The sequence below is a fragment of the Vanacampus margaritifer genome, chromosome 15, assembly GCF_051991255.1.
Source record: "Vanacampus margaritifer isolate UIUO_Vmar chromosome 15, RoL_Vmar_1.0, whole genome shotgun sequence".
NCBI lineage: Eukaryota > Metazoa > Chordata > Actinopteri > Syngnathiformes > Syngnathidae > Vanacampus > Vanacampus margaritifer.
In genome coordinates this window covers 11,465,174-11,488,910 of record NC_135446.1, presented here as the reverse complement: position 1 = coordinate 11,488,910, position 23,737 = coordinate 11,465,174, and the positions used below count along the sequence as shown (strand labels likewise).

General features: G+C 40.6%; 1 protein-coding gene across 2 annotated transcripts in view; it reads right to left on the bottom strand.

Moving 5' to 3' along the window:
• The window catches only part of lmo3 (LIM domain only 3), a 42,796-nt gene that overhangs the window by 5,379 nt on the left and 13,680 nt on the right, over positions 1 to 23,737 (bottom strand). For both annotated transcript variants that reach the window (XM_077545359.1, XM_077545360.1), the window contains exon 3: positions 6,292 to 6,417. In XM_077545359.1, the coding sequence (XP_077401485.1) occupies positions 6,292 to 6,417 (126 nt within the window). The remainder of the gene's footprint in view (positions 1 to 6,291; positions 6,418 to 23,737) is intronic.

The following is a 23,737-nucleotide window of genomic DNA, read 5'->3' as shown; positions in this document are numbered from 1 at the left end:
ATGTTGTGAGTCCGCTGTAACTTCGCTCTAGTGAGAGGCTGCCGCTATTGTATGGGAACTCACTTTTGCCCGGAATATTCTGTAGAAATAAAAGCTTCGAAGTGACTTTTCATCGATCTCCAGCCTGCATTCGGATAACCAACATTCTCACTACCCGAAAGAAAACGAACACGCGGAAGAAAAAGATTATTTTCTTCAACAAGGCTCAACTGTTGAATGTCTCTAAATCCTTACATGTATGATTGACGAGTTGTGCTGAGCCACAGATTCCGTGAATTTGATGTGAAACTGAAAAATAGCCACTTAGGAAGCTATCTGAAGCTGAACGCTGGCTATGTTGAGCATTTCTATGACGTGATTGCCAAGTCAGCAATGTTACCCGTTAAGCTAAGAACTAGCCTAGCTTCTGGAAAGTGACGAATATGCCAAATTATGTAAACCAGAGCAGCCTTGTGTCAGATCTGCGCAAATGCTCCACGGTACTTTAATTATTAATAATAATTTTCCAGGTACGAAGGATCTCGACTGCCCTCTCTAACCTAAGGGTTCAGCGCTCCTGCTAGCCTGCTAGCTTAAACCAAGGATGCATATATCAAGATTCGGGAGGAAGTTAACAAGTACACAAAGTACAAAAAGACTCCCAAGTACGTTCTTAGGAAGACCGTACCTGGCAAGTTCAAGAGATCATACTCTTAGAATTTCTTCCATTTCTTCTTCTACTAATATTCCCTTTATTGTATCTGTCAATATGGATGCCGTGCGACATAATGCTGCCTCTCCAAGATCAGTATTAACAAACATCTGGTTTTGGGTTGTCGTGTTTTTAATCTTTGCTAGTTTGCTAGTTCAGTTTTTCTCATATCATCTAATAGTTGTGCTTATTGTTTGTGGGTGGGATTGGCTGTAAATGAGTGCGGAAAATCCTTAGTTGTATATTTTAACGTGTCGTGATCATTTCTCCCCTCTCGTAGATCAGTATGAGGAAGCACGATTGTAGTTCTCCAGTAGTTCTCCCCGCACAGGCTCCCAGTTCTCGACACCAATCATACACAAAGTGACAACTATGTCCCTTATTGCCTATTAGGCCCCTGTCTAACAAGCCTGACTCATGACATACAAGGCACCCGTGGCTGAGCTTTGCTGCGCGGGAACCCAATTGGCGTCAGTCTCTCCTTGCAAGGCTCAAGTATGGAGATCCCCCCCACCACCACACACCCCACACCCTTATCAGCACTGACCTTCGCCTGCACTGTCACCCATCCGGCTCCTCTCTGCTCTAACCTTCCTCCAGCCTCCCCAGACTGTGGCCTCCAGCTCATCAGGGGGAAATTGGGCCAGCTCCGGCTAGATGATGAGGCTGGACGACAGCCTCATCGATTAACTGTCCCCCACGGCTGATCTGTGGCTAACTGCTTGCTGGATGGAGGCTCATATCTCCTTCCTTATTCCCAACACCTCTTTTCGGAATCAGTCGCCTGTTCCTTTCGGCTCCGGCTTCCTCGCTTGCCGCTCAGGTAGGGGAGAATAACAGGCCCGGCAATTGGGAAGGTCACAGTGGTAGATTTATGTTTGGTTTAACGGAGTGAGGCCGCATTGGGTGCAGACATGAGGAATCAGGGTTGATGTAGGATCCTATATTTTCACTGATGGACCACGGACAGGGTAGTCACTCCCTTTGCTTGATAACATTTCAAAGTCATGCTCAGAGTGGAAAAAAGCGGTCTGGCTGATGCACAAGTAAGATAACCGGTGCAGCTTTTCTATTTATCGCACTCTTCATTGCTTTGCCTTCATGGCAATACATAAATTGCTGTCAATTTGACAGTGATGGTGAGGAAGAACAAAGGTCACGGTCACTCGCTCCCTTGAACTAATTGGCCTATCACTTAACCAAGGCCTTTAATAGCTGAGCACAGCAATGACTATTAGAGTCCTACAGTGACGGAATCAGAATAATCACTGGCGTCCGACTTCTCTCGGCTGGTTTGAACGCGCCCACAAAGGGACGGAAGACACGGGTTGATAAATGGGAGGCTATGGGGGGGGAGTCGGCTGGGTGTTCATACGTGATTGTAGCAATTCAACCTTCAAACGCCAATTTGCGCGGCGGCTGACCTGGAGGAGCGACGGATAATTACACCGCCTGACCCCTGCCGACCCGCCGATCGCCTGCTCTGTTTATCAGATTTCACATTTTCTGACGACGTTCCACAGAGAAATCTCTGGGCCATTTGCGAGATGGATTAGATTGCTTTATTGAAGGGCCTGTCGGGGGAGCGGGTCAATGGGAGGGGAGGCGAGGGGGGCCCGGTCTTTCGTGTTTGTTTGAGGCCGGGAAATGAGAGGGGACAGAGCTGGTGCCAATGAACAAGGGGAGCAGCAGGATCGGTATGCCAGACAAAGCGCGGGAGCCCATTTTCAGGCCATCCGAAACGAGGCGGATAAACTATTCAGGAAAAGTGAGATCTCCAGAGAGCTAAGAGCAATTTGCTGAAGGTCAATCTATTAATCACACTATAAACGTTGAGCATTTTACCTAAGCTAAACGTGTTACTCTCTACAAGGCAACACAAACATCAAAGACAAGTTTGAACATTTGAAGAAGAAAGTAGTAAATTAGTGAGAATTAAGTTGTATAATTAGAAAAATCAATGCATACGTTCTCAGACTGGTATGTGTAGAAATGTGCAGGGATTTTGTAATATGTTTCATTTTCACGTGCATGTACTGTGATTATTAATACCCGCCAAGAATGTTGCCTGTAGATTTTTTTTTTTTACAACATGGCTTTTAATGTTATGCCAAAGAAGTTAGTTTATGTAACTTTATTTGTACCTGAGGGTAGACAGTGAGTCGGATGCTCACACATACACAAACATCTTTTAAACCGCCAATACATGACAGCAACATAACCGAGACAGAAGTGCTTCAGGCATATCAAACATGGTTAAAAACAAACATTGAAATCTAAATCAAAAGATGTGGAACAGAATAAAATGATTGATGCTTCTTGTGATGGCACAATTGTATTTAAAACACTAAACAATATTTAAAGCATTTATTTATATATGATAAATGCGCATCATCTGTTATAGGCCTAACATTTAACCGAAGGCTGTGCAATTAATCGGAATTCAATTACAATTTCAATTATTACACTCCACAATTACAAAATCGGCATAGTCGTAAACAAAAATAAAAGATTATTAATACTAAATTTGAGTTGTTTAAATTTATATATTTGCACCTTTTTTTATTTTAAAATGACACATTTAATCAATATTGTTTGGTCCAAAAGGAACTTGCATAATTAAAGTGTTTATTTAATTGTAATTTGCTTCTCTTATTATTTTTTTACATGTTTAAATATTTTTTTGTTTTTGTACCAAAAAACAAATGATTGTCCTAATTGTGATTTCAATTATTACCAAATTAATCGTGATTCATATTTTCTTAATAATCGAGCAGTAATAATCGAGTACTTAAGCTTCAAAAAGTAATCCCTTGTAAATACCTCATTTATCATGTGCAGAATGTCACCTAAAAAATAAACAAATGTTCATATTACTCATGCTTTTTCAAAAAACAAACAAACATCCAAAACAAATCAAACAAAAACTCAACACAAAAAAATTGTGTTAAAAGCCATTATCTGTAAGTGTCCAAATATTTTTGTCCATTCTAGTATATATAGGCTGCAAAAAGCTAGTAACAAACTGGAAAACAAAAAGTCAAAGCTGACGAACAGCTTCAATTAAATCCGGTGCCACACCATAAACCGCGGCCAGACTCCGGCAAAAATTGTGATGGGCATCTAAATGGTGCCTGCAAGGCCGCGGTGGACCGTGCGAAACACACAAACGTCAATTTTATTCAACAGTTCATCAGCCACCTTAATGTAAAAAGAAAGATTTGCCCGCGCTTAAGTGGGTTTTAATGCGGGGGAGCAGAGTTGGCCTGCCTGGGTCTAGCTGATGAAGATTAGCTGACTTCTTCTATTAGGAAAGGCTGTCTGGTGCAGCCGGCTGAAGTGGCAAGACAATAACCAAGTGCTAATTGTGCGTAACCAGGTCTCCTGCCTTTTAGTATGCACGGCGCGTCCGGCGTGTGCGAATGCCGGCAACGTAGAGAGTAATGTTCTTTGTGTCTGATTGCGCTTCTTGTAACCTTCGCAAATGCAAACTCAATTGCGGTCACCTACCGCAGCAGAGATAGCTTACGTTTTGTTGCATTGAATTACAATATATGGACACGGTGGACGGAAGGAAATGTAATATATACCCCGAGGCCACAGCATTATGACCACCTGCACAATCAATTGAGATTAAAAAATATGAATAAAGGGGTCTTCAAAATAATAGCAATAAGTTTTGATTGACACTAGTGAGGGGATATTGATACTGTATAACTATATAGATATATAAAAAAAAAATCTAAGTTTTTACTTCATCAGCTCCCTCTCAAAATCCCACTGACATCTTTAGAAAACCGTCGGTAACTCAACAAGCACTTTTTAGTTATCATTTTCACATTCTTAGTCGTGGGTTAAGGTTTAAGCGTCAGATCCATGTTAAAAATAAATAAATAAAATAAATAATGTAAATTAAATCGGTAAAATTACCGAATGAACAATACTGAGCTCTCCAGAAAAAAAAAAGAAGGTTTAAGCGTTTAAGCGTCAGATCCATGTTAAAAAAAAAAAGAAAAGAAAAAGAGAGCAATGATGATGACATGTCAAATCGGTAAAATTACCGAGTGAACAATACTGAGCTCTCCAGAAAGAAAAAAAAAAAGATCCATGTTTGCTCCTTTCTCTATGTCTGCTAATCATCATCTCTTCATTCATTTCACCTATTGTCTGCTCCACCCGACCCATATGTCTCCACTCATTCTCGCTCATTCTATCCTGCCCAGGTGTGTCTCGTTCATCATGAGGATTGTCATTGTTGGTATCTAAGGCAAAATGCAAAAAGCACTTCGTTCCTCAAAAAAATCTTGTACAGACAAAAACGTCTCAAGACGTGCGAGTGTCCAGAAGAAGACGCTGAGGACGTTTTAATGGCTGTAATGTATATGCCAAGTCTGGAGTGGCGCTGTAGCGCAGCCACAGGCAGTTAACGGAAAGCGTATGTATAAATGATATGCTTAATGATATTTACAGGAAGAAACTTGTATATTTTTTAATAAATAATTTAAACCAAATCTAATATTAGGGTCTAAGGAACTGAGCGCTAAAAGAAAAAGGGAGTCTTCAAAGTAGTTTATACAGTAGTCTGCACGCGAGATGGGAGGAGAAAGATGGCCGCCCTGTCGCTTCAAAGGCTTGCACGGGCGTGTACGGGCTATCGGCTATCCAGTGATATATACAGATCAGTGAGACAAACAGGAGAAGTGACAATGGCGGGTGATTCAAGTACAACAACATCACGCAAAATGTTTTCCTGTAAAAGCATAAGCACGCTAAGGAGGTTGCGCAAAACTACTACGACACGGCCATCCGCCATTGTTGCTGACAGACTGGCGGTTCGCGCGCAGTCACGCGGAAATTGGAGTATACGTCATCGAACTGCAACCACTGCGTCAGCATATGTTGTCCACATTGGAGCATACGGGTCGCGTTTTGAAATCTTTCTACTTTGGAGCCCGGGTCCAGAAGTGATCGGTTTCAAGCTCCAAAATGGTAAGAATGTTGTGCGGACACATTGATACGGGCTTTCGTGTGGACGGGGGGCTAAGATAACTAAGAAAAACAGAAAGCCTTGTCTATATAATTTGTAGTTGACGTTCTCAACGAGCGGCACCATTGTTGATTCTTGCAAAGTAGAGTGAAAATGACGGTGACCTCATATGTGACGTGATTCAAGCCCTGAGGATTTGATTTTTCAATAAAAGTGCTCGGTATGATCCAGTGCATTACTATATATTGTTGACCGAAAACCTCTGAGATCAATCAAAAGTATGCATTGCTGTCTTTGTAAAGACAGAACTGTGGTACAAGCTGTCACCTCTGACCAGGTTCAGGATTCTGGCGGACTGCCAGTAATGAAGACTGATGGGGCCGATGGAAGAATATGTATGGACAGAGACGGGGGCCCTGAAACTCTACAGTAGTAGTACAAGATCATCATCTGGGGCATCTCTCTGGTCACTTGTTAGAGTGATATATCTCCCGATGTTCAACTATCAGCAGCGGGGTTAGTACGCCTCAATCGTTCTTCCCCGAGCAGCCATTTAGGCCGGATGCAGGTAGCGGCGGAGACACGGGCAGTTCAGTGCAGTTCAATCACTCACCTCTGATTGCAGAGCTGGCACGCGAAGCAGTCCAGGTGGTAGACGTTCTCTTTGGCTCTCATGACCATCTCGAAGGCTGGGATTAGCTTGCTGCAGGCTGCGCAGTTCCCCGTCACGCCAAACAACCTACGCCACACAGACAACCTAATATTAGTGTCCATAAAACGGCGAGTTTGGGAGTCCGGCGCTTTCAAGACGGACTAGAAATTGAGAAAGTCGCGATTTCATTTCCTATCAAGGATTATTATGGTGTGAAGCCCATAGTAACAATTCTTTGTGCTCACTGAGTCTTAATGTCAGCTAAGCCCAAGGAGGCATTGAATAGTATCAGTGTTAGCGAATCAAAGATTTCACTGCGGGTGTATGTTTGGCTTTTCCGCAACACCCAAAAAAAATTGAGAAGAAGAAGAAGGGGGACAAAGCAATAAGACTGCAGCGTCACTATATGAGTTGTTATTTACTCTTAATGCCATGATACATTTCTGTTATGACATTTAAGAATGAGAAGAATTTGAGACATATGAGGCACATCAGTAACTTTACTCACTTTTCACCTACTGATTAAACTGATCAATATATATATATATATATATATATATATATTGAAAGATATTATAACATTTTTAATACCTAATTTCATATATCAACTATTGTTACACATTATGAACATTTTAATTCTTCATATTAACCTTGTCGAAATGTTTTGTGTCCTGAGCAGAGCAGATGATGTTGATCTCGTATGGTCTGACCTTAGGCTGGTACACATTGATTGGTCCAAAATTCCTTGTTTTATTTTGTACACGCACATTTCGGTCTTGAAAACAAAATTTGCTTTGAAATAACACACACACACACTCTTTACTTTCTTCATCAGTCGCGGCCACCGTAAATTTGGTTCAACTTGTTTGTGAGATTTTGTTATGGGGAAAAATAGAACCTTCAACTATATAACATATTCAGTCCCGAACACACACCCAAATCTGACCTTGTTTACGCCATCTGCTCTGGAAAAGTACTCAGAGATATGTTTTGTCTACAAATAAAAGAGAGGAGGTCCTTAAACAATAAAAGCCATCCGCCACCCGGAAGAGACACGTTTGACGCTCTGAATCCCACCTGTTTAAGTGATGATTAGAGGCAGTTATTTGTCCAGAGATTCTCTGTTTTTTATTAAATCATTTTTGCAAAAGGTGTATTTTTCTTACATTAAATCTATCTTCATTTTTGGAACACGCAAAGAGGACAAAATTCTAGATTCCTCTTCAATATATATATATATATATATATATATATATATATATATATATATATATCCATCCATCCATTTACTTAACCGCTTGTCCTCACAAGGGTCGCGGGGGTTGCTGGAGCCTATCCCAGCTGGCTTCGGGCAGTAGGCGGTGTACACCCTGAACTGGTTGCCAGCCAATCGCAGATATATATAAAACTAAGAGCTCACCTTCGTATTTATAGACTGATGCTGTATATATTATATTTTATTATATCCATTTTCTATCTCACTTATTTTGTTCAGGGTCATCATCAGAGTGGGAACTGAATTTGCGATCAGATGAAGCGAATCAACCGTTCCACTTTATATGCGGGTTCATGACGGAGATCTAACAAAAAATGTAGACTTTGAGAATCATTTATGAAATGTCGCCGCTTCCATTGATGCAATTACAGTGACATCTTGAGATAAATTGTTCCGTGACCTTGTTCGTAACAAAAAACATCTTTTCACCATTAAAATGTATGGAAATGGCATTAATCAAAACACCGGCAAACATTTTTGTAATGTGTTTTATTCACATGGATTATATTTTACTTCATAAAAGCAAACCGCAATGACTTGATTAAACAGAATGTAAATAATTAAAAAGCTGTTGTTGTCTTCTGTTCAATGGTCATTGTTCAACTCATTCTGGTGTGTGTGCCTTACAACAGGTTAGCTTAGCGCTAGGTAGCTGGTACGATGGATTTATTGGACCAAAGCAAAAAACAAAAACAAAAAACACCTGCATTCAACCGTTGACCAGGGTAGACGATAAATCCTGGAAGTTTAACGAAGCTATTTTAAACTAAGAAGAAAACCTTTCTGTCGGATGACGCTGAGTGAATGTTTCTGTATGGTGTAAATAAAGTGCTACACAAGTGCACTCTATTTATAATTTACCATTTTGATCAAATTGGATTATTCATTTGTTGGACTTTGAAGCACTTTTCGGGAAAAGTGCAATAAGTAACCGATTTGAGTTGATTTGGTACTTGCTTGTTAATGTGAACCTTCCTTGCTGATGCTATTCGTTAGCCCATCTATGATGTTTTGTATTGTTTGTTAGCGTTAAGCTATAAAGACTTACGTATAACAAAATGGTTGTTTTGAATACATAACGTGATACTCTTTGTTTTGGCAAAAAGAGAAAGTGAGACTTACCAAAAGTGTAAACTACCTGACCTGCTGATATAGACTATAGGTAGAGAACAAAAAAAAAAAAGTTGGATTAGGCTTGGCCAAAGCATTAATATATTTTTTAAAAGATTGCAGGGCCACAGCTTGTGCCATTGAAATAGATGGGACATGGCTTCCACCACTGCCCAGGGAGGACCCTATTATTTCTCTGCCTGCTCCAGGGACTTTAATGGGAGTATTCATTAGGGATTCAGGGCTGTTACTACACAGCGACCTAGACCAGGCTACAAGGGAGAAAAGAATCTGATAACGAAATCATATAACAAAATAACCTATTAAGCAGACTTCTTGGGGCACTTTTAGCCATCGTTGTTAAAATGATAAAACGGCATGCCACTCTCTGAGTCTGTAAGAGATCGCAATCTGATAAATGATCTCGGGGCTCGGGATATGCAGGGTTGTTTATTAACCTTCAGAAAGTATGTTTCCCAGAGGCACAGGAAGCAGATAGATTGCGCCCTCATGAATACCTCCAGAATTAAGGGCCACTGTCAACACACCTTGAGACAATGAAGGATATTGCTTGTAACGTGGTCGCTAGGTGAAAACAAAGAAAGCTTCTTCCTTGGATTATTACTGATTTAATTAAAAGAATTATGCCTCCTCCTTTGAGCCCTCTAAATTTAGATATGTCTGGGTTATCTCATCCTTTTTTTCCCCCCCCTTTCCTGCACAAATGCGTATCGCCAAAAGGCGCTCGTGTGAATTCGATGAAATGATGACTTCTCTTCTACAAAGAACGGTAATTGATCTAAAAAAACAAAACAAAACAAGAAAGAGCCAGATATGATAGATTTAGTGTGAGATAATGAGCACGTGTGCCGGAGCCTAACAGCGGCACTTTGTATTGTGGCTTACGACAAAGTCACAGCGAAACGCCGCTTACTCTGCAGGGGTGAATGTCCTTGTCTTCCACTAACCCGAATCATTTTCAGATAGCATGCTCTCAAGGCTCCCACATTATAAAGGATGGAAGGTATTCGCGTAAAAAAAAAAGTGACGGTATAAGCTTTCTGCCTGTCGGATTGAATCAAAACGGTGTTCTGTTTCACCGTTTCATTTGCGCTGTCTGTCCTGAAATTCGTCTGGCCCGCTCTGTTTAAAAAAGTCTGTCACACTACTTTGCTTTCAGAGATTCGCGATCGACGTCCTTGTGCCCTGTTACTATTCCCCGTTGTGTCTACCCCTGCAATCGATAACAAAAGACTCCGTCCCTGTTGAAGTTACAGCTTAAAAAAAAAAAAAAAACATATAGAAACTTCTACTTGGAGGTCAGACTGCTTGAAAATGATTAGAAAATTGTTCAATAATGATAATTATTTAATGCATTTCAAGTATCATATTTACTGAAATTCCTCAATTGACACAATGCCTCCAAGTTCAGTGGTCCTCTAACTTTTCAAACCATGTACCACCTGAAATAAATCTCTCCAAGAGCCACTATAGTAACCAACATAAGCCAACGTTTTCATCAAAAACTAGACCTTGAAAGTGTATTCAGCATTACCATTAATTCAAATGTATTATCCACAAGTTCTTAAACGTTAAGTACAGATGAGCTGAAATTGAAAAGTAAAAAAAAAAAAGAAAAAAAGTCATACTACCCGGTACACATTTCTTTAACACCAAAAATGAATGGATGAATATTTTGAATGCATATATTTCAATTATGAAGTGACAAAGAATTATGTAATACCACAATCTAAAAACAGTTGGGTAAAAAAAAAAAAAAAACATGGACCGATGCTCTACTTGGGTCTATTTGACCCAACTTTGAGTCAAGAAATGGGTCTTCTATGTAGAGTAAAACAACTTAGAACTTAGAACCTTTACTTGGGTCAAAAAATTGGGTCATTTTGTATACAACAACAAAAAGTCAGGTGTAATTGACCTTTTTTTTTTTGCCATAATTGGGTTACTTTTGACCCAACAGTTTTTAGAGTGTATTATAATATACACACCCCTAATACATGGCTAGAACTTTTTCCCCTCACTTTTGTAAATATATCTGTCAAATATAGTAGTTGTCCACATAAAACGTGTCTATTTTTTTACACTTAAGAACTATAAATGAATTGAACTGAACGTTTTAGGATGGCAACAGCAACTTATTATTTCTATTGCCATATTTCCTTCGAAAAAAAAAAGAGGTTAGGATTAAAGTTCTAATTTGATTCTGAGAGGACAGCATTTTTAGCGTTGACTCTGCAGCAGAGAAATTAAATGTTTGATAATGTTTTCCAGCCTGTGAGCAGCATTTCTCTTGCGTCTGTGATGGATGTCATTATTGAAAGAAAAAAGAAAGAAAACTCGTTGAAAAGAAAATGAGAAGCCCAAAGACCCCCCCAGGTTCCTAACCAGACCTCCTGGCTGCTTCTCATCCACTTGTTTGCTGCATAATTCATTTGATACCTATGTGCTACATTAACCACTGCGATAAATGATTCAACGTCGCCTTCCGGCGTGCGCTGGCTTCCGGGGACAACATGTACATTTGCTTCTCCAATCAAACCATATTTTCTCCCCCCCGCCCAACAAGCTGAGCGGACGCAATAAGAGAGGCTGGCCATCTTTTGGACGGCGATGGCAGCTCCGGTGTGGCCAACGCACTTCAAAGCGGCGGAAGGCGGGGGGAAAGGCCTGCCTCGCCCTGTGGGGAGGGAAGACGGATGGAGCGTACCTGCCACTCGTCTTTCGCCGCTCTGCCAGTTTGATGTCACAGACGCTAATGGCTCTCAGGGGAGGAGGCAAATTAAGCGTGGTTTTGCTTGTAATGAATTCAAAGGCGCAAGCTCACACGCAATCAGACGATGACGGCTTAGAGGCCTCGTGCGTCCGCGACCCAAACCCTGCGATTCAATACATTTAGCTCTGCATTATAATTGGTGATAAATAAATACATTTCTCGTGGCCTTCTCTCTTATTCTAACAGCTGCCTGTTATGTCTCGAGGGCTGCGGGATAACAATGTAAAACAGCAGGCTTGACATACACTTAATATCCACAGCTGACAAGACAGCATGTATATTTAAAGGGGTTGGAGATACAGCCCCAAATTAAAATTCATGCTTTGCGCAAATCTGAATTTGAAAGGGTATTGATGCAGTCAGTGCTCAATACCTCATATTGTCGGTCAGAAGGCGTTCACTGTGTATTAGAGCCCGGTACGGCTCAGTGGTACCTATTTGATGAGTGGAGAGAGAGAAAGAAAAAAACAGATACCAATTAAATTATTCCACAAGGCTTTAGCCCAGTGGACCCCAAAACCCAATCGCATCTCCTTTGGCGAATGTACAAGTGGTGTCATGCCAAATGGATTGTTTCAGCTTTGGCGAACTAAACGTGTCAAAAAATACGACGACTCCCTGCTCATTACTGAAGTGTTGTAAATGACGTACCGTACAATGGAATATATTTATCCGCTGGACTTGACAAAAACACACAAAAGTTCTGCCTTTACAAAGGTAACTAAGTTGTGCAGACCGCCGCCAAGGTGAAAAGATGGACATTTGCATGTCTATGCAAACAATTCTTGCCAAACAAAGGAGTTCAAATTGTTATGTATAAAACTGAAAGTGTATTCATTCAAAAATAGCAATATACTCTCTATATTTACATCAAAACCAAAGCACAAATCACCACCCATCCGGGTGAAAACAACACTAGTCACTTCCTGGCATGGGGAATAACGCACTCAGCTAAAACTCAACAATTGCAACAAAGACAATTACACATTTATTTAACCTTCAGCTATCTTAAAGCTTAAGTTAACACACAATGACAAACATCAAAGATGGGTAACAAATCGCATCAGTATATTAGAGACAGATAGACAATAAAACTATATATATATATATATATATATATATGTATATATATATATATATATATAAATGGCGATGAAATTACTGAAATTAATCGTATGACTTCAATAGCTAACTCACGCACTGCAAATTTTATGTCTGTTCTAAATGTACAATAACATATTTTGTTCTAAGTTTTCATACTCTTAACATAAAAGTGGAAAAAAGTGATAATATTAAACTAATAAAAATATGGCAGCATATTTTAGTCATTGATAAAGAAATTTCATAAAAACGTTAAAAACAAGTGTGATATTGATTTCTGTTGAAGTCATTTTTCTGCCACCAGATGGCAGAATTGCAATTATAAGACGGTGACAGCTCGGTGCATTTTTGTTTTCATGTTAAGAGCTATCTAATTTTTTTAACTTGAAGTAACTTATGAAATTAAGCACATTTTTAAAATTGTAAAATACAACTTGAACCCAGTCTCCTCAAATATATGCATTATTTTAAAATTTATTGCTGCAAAATTTTGACGTGGCCGTGCCTGCTGCATTGTGACTGGAATTTGAAAAAAAATTGTGGCGTTAAAGGAACTTTAAATTAACCCAAAATGAACGCACTAATGTATATATATATATATATATATATATATATATATATATATATATATATATATATATATTAGGGGTGTCAAAATTAGTGCGTTAATTTTGAGTTAGTAACCATTTAAAATTCCAGCTGCAGCGTTCCTCCCCTTCCACAGACCTCACCCCACACCCCCCGATCTCCATCTTTGCCGTCCCTCCCACCACTTGAATTGCCCCAGCCTCGGCATGCATTCATCAGTTGCCGGATTAGAATTTGTTTCCTCACAAACCATTGATCATCGGCCTATTACTAGGCAAATGACAGTTAATTACCCACTACATTAACCACTGGGACCCGGGGACCGACTCTCCGTGCCATCAGTCAACATGATGAATGTGGCAAGTTCAGTAATGCATGGCCATTCCCTCGTCCGCCTGCCACGCTGAGAACAACCCCGGGATCTCACTTCCAGGCACCCAAGGAAAATCTATGGTAATCTGCATAATTACAGGCTCAGGGTTAATAACAGACAAATGATTTGTTGCGTCTCAACATGGTCTTTTTTTTTTTTAATGGGATTGCGCTTAGTCCATTTGCTGATGCGGCCTGTCCGTAACTGCAAATTTACTCACAGGGAGTTTGTCGAATGAATTCCAATGATAACACGGTGCCCGGTTTTATAATATAGCCACAAAGTAAAGAAAGTTACAACAGGGCGGGTAGGACGGGGGAGGGGAGACAGTTAAAAGTGGCAGATGTAATCAGACTCTCACGTTCTTCAATTTAATACCCCCAGCCTGTGTGATTGTCAGTGATTAAACAACGTTTCGGGGCAAAATTATTTCAATTACCGTGGCCATGACCTGGGAATTGTCCGCGGGATAAGATTTTCTTCCTCGAGTGCTCCGACTTGCCTGGCTGCCAGCCTCTATCAGTTCTCATCTGCACCTGGACTCTGATATCCTAATGATGAATTATGGGCCGCTTTGCCGGAGTATACAACGCAACGTTCCTCCAGTAACTGTCAGTTGGGCGAGACGCCACAGAGCGCCACCTAATTAGATCCCGTATAACCTCTGCCGAGGGGTTTAACAACATCTGCTTTTCTACATTAAGCAACTTTGAGAAGATAAGCCATACGTGCAAGGTCATGTTCTTTGATACTTTGTGTAAGTATTCATAGTGAGAATCGATAAATCACTGCTTTTGCAACCTAATACATGGGCACAGGCCCAGATTAGTAATCTGGATATTCTGGAAATTTCTCGCTGGGGCAGTTTGTTTTGGGCCGCTATTCTAGCCCGCACATTAATATCCTCCAGCCCACGGATTTGCTTTAAAATCAGGAATTAAAATTAACCTGTCTCATTTAAATGTAGTATTACTTTCTTGTACAAATAGTCGAGATCGGCCATTCTATTATATTTAACATTGACATTCACTAAATCTATATTACGCTATATTACACCGTGTTTAAACAAAATAACACATTAAAAAGGCATAAAACAGTCACAAGTGTTACTTTTAACGGCAATAAAGCATGTTGGGAAAGCCAAAGATAGCGTCAGTCCCCTAACGTAGTGCACCGGAAGGGGTAGCGCAAACAGGAAGTGACGTGTTAGCTACATTTTAACCGTTTTGTCTTGTGTCTCGGTTCATCTTCTGTGCACTTACCTATCGGTACTTTTTGTTGTTGTCTTAAAAAAATAATAATAATCAGCAAATTGTGTCGGTAAATTCGCTAACTAAAGCGCCACAAGCGGCTAATTTGTGGCACTGGCTATGCTTTGGCTAAACCATGTTGTTAGTGTAAGCACCGCACATCAGCATGTAGGTGTTTGGAAATATAGACCCCAAAAATACAAATGTCAAACTCAATTCAATCAATAAAATTAATTAATAGCTCAACCTTACTTTAGGATACCTAATTAGTTTTCTCCACTGTGAGCGCGATTGTTTTGAAATTCCTCTCCCATCAATAGTGTCTGTAAAGGGAAACAACTCAGCTCAAATCAAACAGAAAAAAACGGTTTTGGCAGAGCCTCTTCCCAGGTCCATTTTGAGGACGACTAAATGAAAGATTCCGACCAGATGTGTCGTTCGATAGGCACTCTCCCAGCGCCAGCCCACCTGCTATACCACGCCGGGTGCCAGATAGTGGCACACACAAGCCCCGCAATTATCTGCACCAAACATGCACAGTCCCATGAGTCATTGCTCTTCACAGCTAATTTAACTAATCTCCACTGGAGGGGATGATCCAAAAGAATAATGCATCCAGGGGACTGAACAAGTAAGCATTTTAGTCCAATTGGAAATATTGGCGGCGGAGCCCACACAAAGACAAAAGGTGAAGAAAAGTGGCAAGATTTTAAAGGCAGTTTTAGATTTAGAGTTTTGTAGAGAAACACAGCATTGCATCTATGAACAAAAGTCACAAAGCATTATGCTGTATCACTCGTGGCTCTAAGACCTTTGGAAAAGAGTTTGAGTGATGATGACGGCTATATTATTTTAATCAATGACAGGGTAATAAATTTAGAGTCTTAAATTAACATATTGTGCATATTTTTGGAACGTGTGAGAATGCCGGGAACCAAGATTCAAATGCTAGACAACACAATTGTAGACCGCTAACAGTAATGGTTTGAAATAAACATTTTTGGCCAGTAAAATCTAAATTCATGAATTGTTTTCGCACAGTGGAAAGCATTTATGGGAACATGTTGACTTGAATGCAGCATTTCAGCGGGGCAGCTGCTTTAATGGGAAAATGCAAACGACAAAAAGTTCACTAAGAGAACTTCGATGGACAGCTTTCCCCTCAAATTAATCACAGCAGCACTTCAAACGCACCCTAAATGATATTGCCGTTGAGGGTCTGTCATTTTATTCCATCAGATGGCATTCCTTCCGTGCTTTCAGGAACCAAAACAAAGGAGCCACTCTTGACCTCGGCTAAACAAAACGTAACCCCCCCTCTCGTCGGGACAATTAAACGAGGTTGAAAACAGACCCTCCAATGTGTGTGTGCGTGACCCTCCTTCAGACACAATCACCGGCGCCCAGTTTGACCCCTCAGCACTTTCAGATTACACGTGAAAAGCCCGGAGTAATTACAGGAAATTCACATTCGCACATTTGTGAGCATTATTGGCGAGGTAATTGCTTGGCGTGTGAAGTGAGTGGCCATGTAGGGGAGGGGGTTAATGGTAGCCAAGCTGTAAAGCTACAACATTTAAAGAGTACTTTGCCAGAGTTGAACATCTAGAAAGCGTCTCATTAAAAGTGTGAGACAGAAACAGCGGAAGGAAATACATTTTCATTTGTCTTATACTGGAAGACAAACCTGAGTATAAAAGAAATGGTTGGAGTGGAATTAATATGACGGATAAGTAATTTTCTGTTATGGCCCTTAAAAATTGGCCAACTCTTGTCTGTAAATACATTGAAAAGCAAAGAAGGAAAATGTTTTGGTTTATTCTTTACTAGTAATTCATCGGAGTGAGAACATAATGTTTTGAGAAAAAAAAATTCTGACAGAACTGAACATTAGCGCTATTGCTAACACAATGCTATTTTTATTCGAATTTTCAAGAATTGCGAAAAATAAACTGAATGGAAACGGCAGAAATTTGAAAAAAGGCCCAAAATTCACCCAAAAAGTTTTTAGGCTTGGAGGGGAGGTTTTTTTAAGCGTATCGCAAAAAGGAAAATAAATGTGCATTTTGGCGATGGAAACAGGTTTTGCGAATAAACGACTACAAGACCGGATATACGTCGCACGTTTTGACCGATACTGCATCACACACGCTTGTAGTCACAATAAATGCCGGATGATAAAGAAGAAACACGATTTTAAAAAATAATTAATTAAAGAAAAATAAAACATTAATGCAATTTTAGATGGCTTTATTAACATCAGCTCTCAATGTAACGACACACTTCACTTACATGCGGGAGGGAAGCCAACAAGACAAACTACTTCCGTTCAGTCCGTCAAAACCAACATTCCCACCTGGAACTCCCCATTGTCCCAAAGTTCCGTCACTACAATGTCATCTCGCGGCGCATATTCGCAAAAGAAGAGCGGATGGAAACGGGCATAAGTCCTATGTCCGTTTTGCGCATTTTCACAAAATTTGCATAAAAAATTCGAAAACATTTAGATGGAAACCTGACTACAGTAGAAAGTGTGGTCCATCAAGAAACATCTGGAGGATACATTCTCCCCGGCTGATTGACACCTTGTTGAAATGTTAACGTTCATCAGAATACATAAATATTCCCACTGCTGCCTTCAACTGGATTGTCACAGCTGTCCATAGCAATCTCGTTACATTCATTCAATTTTTGTTATCATCCCATCAGCAACTCTCCAGGGGGAAGTACCCGTGTATGGCCTGTCAAAAAGGTCAACTTTTTTCACCATGTTCATGCAATTGTCTCCATTTTACATGACGTAATTTGAGGTTGCCAAAGCCATGTGTACAAAGTGGAATATTTAAGCAATCACAATGGACACAAAGACATTGACAGATATGTTGAAGTGACTCATACAGAAATGTTATTCATCGTATATGACAGTGAAGCAAGAAAAGGCTGCCCCGCCGCACACCTGTCCAACAGCGTAACGGATTATGATTTAGTGGAAAAACATCCCGATAAGGCAACAATGTGTGAAAGCCAAGCAAGCTGTGAAACAAAGGCGATGTCGCTAATGAATGGACACGGTGGAATGCCAATTAAATTAATGAGATCATACAAAGCCTCGCAGGTTTGGCCGAAATACGTGAAACCATTAAAGTTTGTGGGGCTCTCGAGAGGACTGAGGTAGACCAGCTTTTAATTGTTTGTCTTAAGATAAGCACTTGTCCTTTTGGAAAAGTGAAGGGCGAATTGTGCTTTTGTGTGAATTGTTTGACAGTGGCTATTGAGAATACAGGAATAGAGAATTAGCTGGCCGTTCAGTAGCAAAACTCAGCATATAATTAAAAACACACATATATATATATATATATATATATATATTCACATGTGTAAGTGTAACAGAACATATGGTGTTCCACAAGGTTCAATTCTAGGGCCTCAGCTGTTTTCTTTCTTTCTTTTATATCTGCTGCCCTTGGGTTCCATCTTAAGAAAACAGTGATGCTTGTTTCTAATGTGCTCTGTAAATATATAATTGAGTTGAGTGATGAGGGTTAAGTCAGCCTCCTAACTGCATGATTTGCGATGCCAAGTTGAGGAACCCTCCCTAAAGCTGCATGGAGATTGGGAATACAAGAACACAACACTTTCTGAATTTAAGGTGAAGGGAAACATTTGATAAATAAATGGGATTTCATTTGTATAGCGCTTTTCTACGTTTGGTACTCAAAGTACTTTAACACTGTTTCCTATTTTAAGTACTGATGATTCAACATAGTCACAATGGCCGGAGATCAAACTCACAATTGCTGGGATGGGAGACGACTACTCTACCACTGAGCCGTGCCGCCCACAAATTAACATTGGTGTTCGTGGCTGGTTCATGTTGAAAGTGTTGACATGGTAGGATGGTTTCCAAAACTCAAAATCTCTGGGAAGTGCACGTCATGCCTGTCCCGCCCATTGATCAAGTCTCCACCGCAGTTGGCTGCGAAATCACAGGACCGACATTTGCACACCGCTGCGCATCCCTCTGATTGCCTATTTACCATTTCGCAGAATAAAAGCGCTGGAAAACTGGCATAGGGCGCAATCAATGCAGCGGTCGCCACTCTGCAGTCACTGGCATGTCCTTCCAGCCTCCAAACAACACTTAAACAAGCGGCAGGCATGATTTCTTCAAAACTTTGGATACCAATAATGAGTCTTTGATTTATTTTCACTTGAGAGATTCCCGGCTTTTCTTTTTCTTCATGTTGGCCTGGGCAAATATTTCCATGTTGACATGGTTATATCAACTCCACAAATACGCATTCAGCAACATCAGCGGTAATAGATACAGTAGATCTTCTATCGAGTGACGTAAGCTAGTACGTGCCAATGTTGTCAGGTGACCTAATGAAGTTGTTAATTCCTTTGTCGAGTGACTTGTTTGTCAATGTGGCCCATCCAAGGGCAAAGCAGTGTGTAGCATTAGCATTCTTGTCTTTCTTTTGGCATCCTCATGAATAAATCAGGCTGTTAAAATTGCCACATTTACATCTCATTTCACACAAGCATAGCACGGCAACGGGGACCGGCTCGACTCGGTTAAGCAAAGCGGACTTCTCCATTGTGGAGTGCCGTTATCTGCGATATTCAGGTTTTACAAAGCCTCACGCGACTTCAATCCGCAGAGCGCCGTTATCGTGGAAGAAAGAGCAACATCAAAAACATCATATTGCGTCCTCAAAGCCGCCACGATGAAAACAAAAATAGCCCGATAAGGCGTCTTCCCAACAAGTCGGCGTGGAATAACGTACCAAGTGCCTGATCACTAGATCTGGCAAACATGTGGCGAGGAAGGTTGTAGCAGGATGACGGTTGGGCATTGGGGGGATGCACAATAGTGTCTGGCAGTTCCGCTAGGCCGCCCACTAATTGAGAAGTCGCTCAGGGGTTCAGCACAGGTCTCACAGCCCTGCCTAAACCATTCAAATAACGCCTGTAAGTGGGGCTGACACCAACCAATCAGCAATTTGCAATGCTGTTTTCCACAGTTCTGCGCCGGTCTCCCCGCTTTCACCCCGGCGCTGTTTTAACAGCTGCAACCGGCTACCATCATCGTGGTTAGCACTCGTCTCGGTGTCTTCCTCTGCCCACACCCCTACTTCATCTCCATAAAGGCCTCATTAACCAGGGGTGGCACACAAGGCCTTACCACATCCACACACACACCACTACGTCGATGCACATTACCACACTAATTGCCGGCAAACTGAACCGACTGACTCGCGGATCAGGTTCCACCGCTCCCACACTTCCATAATGGGGCTTGACTCCTGCTCGCACACTTCCACTAACAATACAAGACTTGGAGTTCAGGTGACCTTCCTAATGTGGAACATCACCTCTGACATCAGCACGGATGTCAGAATGGACACATACAATATATATATATATATATATATATATATATATATATATATATATATATTTTTTTTTTTTTTTTGAAGCAACCATATATGATATGATATCAGCCCTTTAAAAAAATATTTTTTTTCATACACATTAACACATTATAATATAAGACAAAGATAATGTTAACCCACCCCCCAAATATAAATATATAAATAAATATTTAGCAACAAATAAATAAATACATTTGAATTTATTTAAATTTAAATTTATCTGAATTTTATTCGGCCAAAATAGCAGATGCGGCATCCGCCTCAAAATAATCCATATTGGTCGGGCCTTAGTTTTTACATGCTGGGCAGTACTGGAACAGATGCATTACAATTAGGCTAGTGGATTTATGCTAGCCAAATTATATGGTTTGACTGTTGACATATACAACAGTCGTATCTGGGCATGATCAAACTGATGAAGGCTCTATCTAGAACATAGCCAGTGTGTGAATGGCGGATCAGCAGGACCAAATCCCAGATTTGACTGAATAATTCCTGATCTGGTATCTACACTCAATAGCGCCAGCACAAATGCATACAACGATTTTCCCATCCTTATAATTCAATCTTTAATGGGCACAATGCCAAGCTCTCGTCTATCTTCATCTACGATGTAAGCCGCACGTCGTTTTGTCATTCTCAGCGATGAAGCATCGACAGTGCAGGTTTACGGGGGAGACATCTGGCACTTTCGGACAGGATAGGACAGCGCAAGGGCACATCGCCGATGCTTCCAAAACACACGGTCGTGAAACAAAATAAGAGCAGCGTGTGCCAAAACTTGTGTGGATGGAGGCGGGAGGGAATGCTGCACTGCCGTGAGAGGTAAACAGCAAACCCGTTATCATTCTCTAACACGCTCACCAAACAGACGGAGAAGCCAAATATGTGGTGGCGCTGTGTTGCCGGCAAGGTTTGAGGCCCGCGACTGCTCATATAAACTCAATTTCCACCAAGCAGTCCAGTTCAGTTTGCTATGGTATTGTTTGTAACTGTAACTACGTATGCTATAAATCTACTCTTTATCCTTTATCCTAAAAATTGCATTAGCTTACTCGGTTACTAAATTGCCCCAAAAACTTTAAAATCAAGGCACCACTATACTTGTATGTACGACGGCGTATTAGGACCACGTCTATATATATATATATTTTTTTAGAGGGCGGGGGCAATATTCTGAGAAAAAAACTCTCAAATTTGCCACTTTATAAAGTGGCAAATTTGCGACTTTATATAGTGGCAGATTTGCGGAAAAAAACCTCAGAAATCTACGAGACATACACGTAGCGTAGCTATAGTCTAATCATGTGAGGATTCGTTGGTGGTTAACGGGACACTGTTTATAAAATGAAAAGGCAGGATAGAGACGGATTCATTCTTAAATTAAAACGTTACTCGTCATTTACCGCAGCCAGAGCGACAACACTTCCTGATCCGCTGACTAACACAGCTGACTAACACTAGCCAATCAGATGCTAGCATGCTAGCATACCATAGGTAAATGCAAGTGAATGACGGAGAGCAGCAGATTTGACACATCAATTTAGATACTTGTACAAAAAAATACCAAAAAGTATGAATGTGTAAATAATAATTCTAGAAACATAAATTTACAAGTAAATATACACTTTAACAAATTAACTTAAATGCTTGATCGTCCGGGTGTGGACCTTCGCAAAGTGAGGCGTCTTTGTCGTTGGCCAGTGGCCGTACACAACGGTTCAAAGAGCGAATTCTTACCATGATATGGTTCATCTGTGCTAAAGCAATTACTATCTCCTTATTTGGATTACCGAAAAGTATTGGCACAAACGGTCGAGTAGTACGCTACGTGTATTTCTCGTAAGTTTTTTATTTTTTTCTCTCGCAAATCTGCCACTAAATAAAGTGGCAAATTTGCCACTTTATAAACTCGCAAATTTGGGAGAGAAAAAAATCCTAAATTGGCGAGTTTATAAAGTCTTTTTTCTCGGAATATTGCCTCCGCCCTCTAATTTTTTATTTATTTATACGTGTCCCTCATACGCCGTCGTATGTATGTGTATGTATGTATGTATGTACCTACAGTACATCCCAATAATAATGAAAATGAAAGCACCAAGCAGTGATGAATGACCAAAGAACTTGCTGTGTAACAGTCAAAAAATGTGAAATAGACCAGACTTAAAACTCCACTTAATCTGTAAAGCCTTCCCCAAGAGGAAAGTGGATATTAATATATGCATGGAAATGACCTGAGGCACTGCCAGTAAAGAGGGGCCAGCAGAGGTCAAATAGCCGCCTAACTGCACTTGAGTTTAATTAAAAAGACAAAGGGGGGCATAATTTTGGAGTGGACAGCGAAGATTACTGTTCAATGAGAAGGGGAGCTCAGCTCCAACTCTTTCAGTGGGCCCGCGTCCCCCTTTCCCATAAGGCCTTGCGCCATCTCTCATCCCTTTGATGTGAATATAGACCATTTATTAGGGCCATAAAGGTTAATCTGGGGGGAGAGAGGATATCACATGGTGGGCACGGGCGGAGGAATCGGCACGAGTTGGCGCTCTGGAGGAAAGTTCAAATTCACTTATCAGGTAATCAACTTCTCCCGTGTTTAATGAAAAACCTTGAAAGAGCAAAGTGGGACATGGCGGGCTTTGAGTGTTTAAAAACTTGATTTGCTTGAATGAATTTAACACAATGGGAGTCAATATTCATTACAGGGAGGTCTGCTCGGTCAGAGGGGGTTCATGATTGGGACGGCCGCATGATTTACTATATTACAGAGTAACACAAGATGATGGATGTGTTCAATTGCACAAAGTAACTGACTCAATGAATTTTTCATTACCCTGGTTGATGTGTTTGGGACAGAGAATTAGATAAGGCCGCTGATGAAACAGAGCTGTGGCTGTGTATCAAAAGGCCCTGAGGGCGCCGCTTTCAGATTTGTTCATTTGGCACACTTCGGTCCAAATTTAAGCAAACCCCTTCGATATAATCCGACTGTAATTACTACTGTTTGGCTGGAAGGAGCGCACAAACATAACTGGAGGGAAAATGATGTTTAATAAAAGTATATTGCACTGAAGGGAGCGCGGTGGTTAGCCTGTCTACGGTCCAGTCAAATACTGTGTGGGTTTTCTCCTGGTACTCTGACTGACTTCATCCCACGCTCCGAAAACAATCATGTAGGGTTAATTGAGGTTAATTTCCATAGGTGTGAATGTGAGAGTGAATTGGTATTTGTAAATATGCCCTATGATGCCCAATCTAGAGGAAATACATTTAAAAAAAAACGTGTGTGGATGTATTACACATACACATATTACCAAAAAAAAAAAATAACACACTCAAAGCAAAACAAAACACTTTTAGATATATTTTTATGGAAGTGTGGAACTGTCATTGTAGAGTGAACATTTTTGACTGGCGAGTATGTTCCAACGTATTTGCGTATATGTTCGAACGTATAATGCCCTCGAACGTACACAGAAA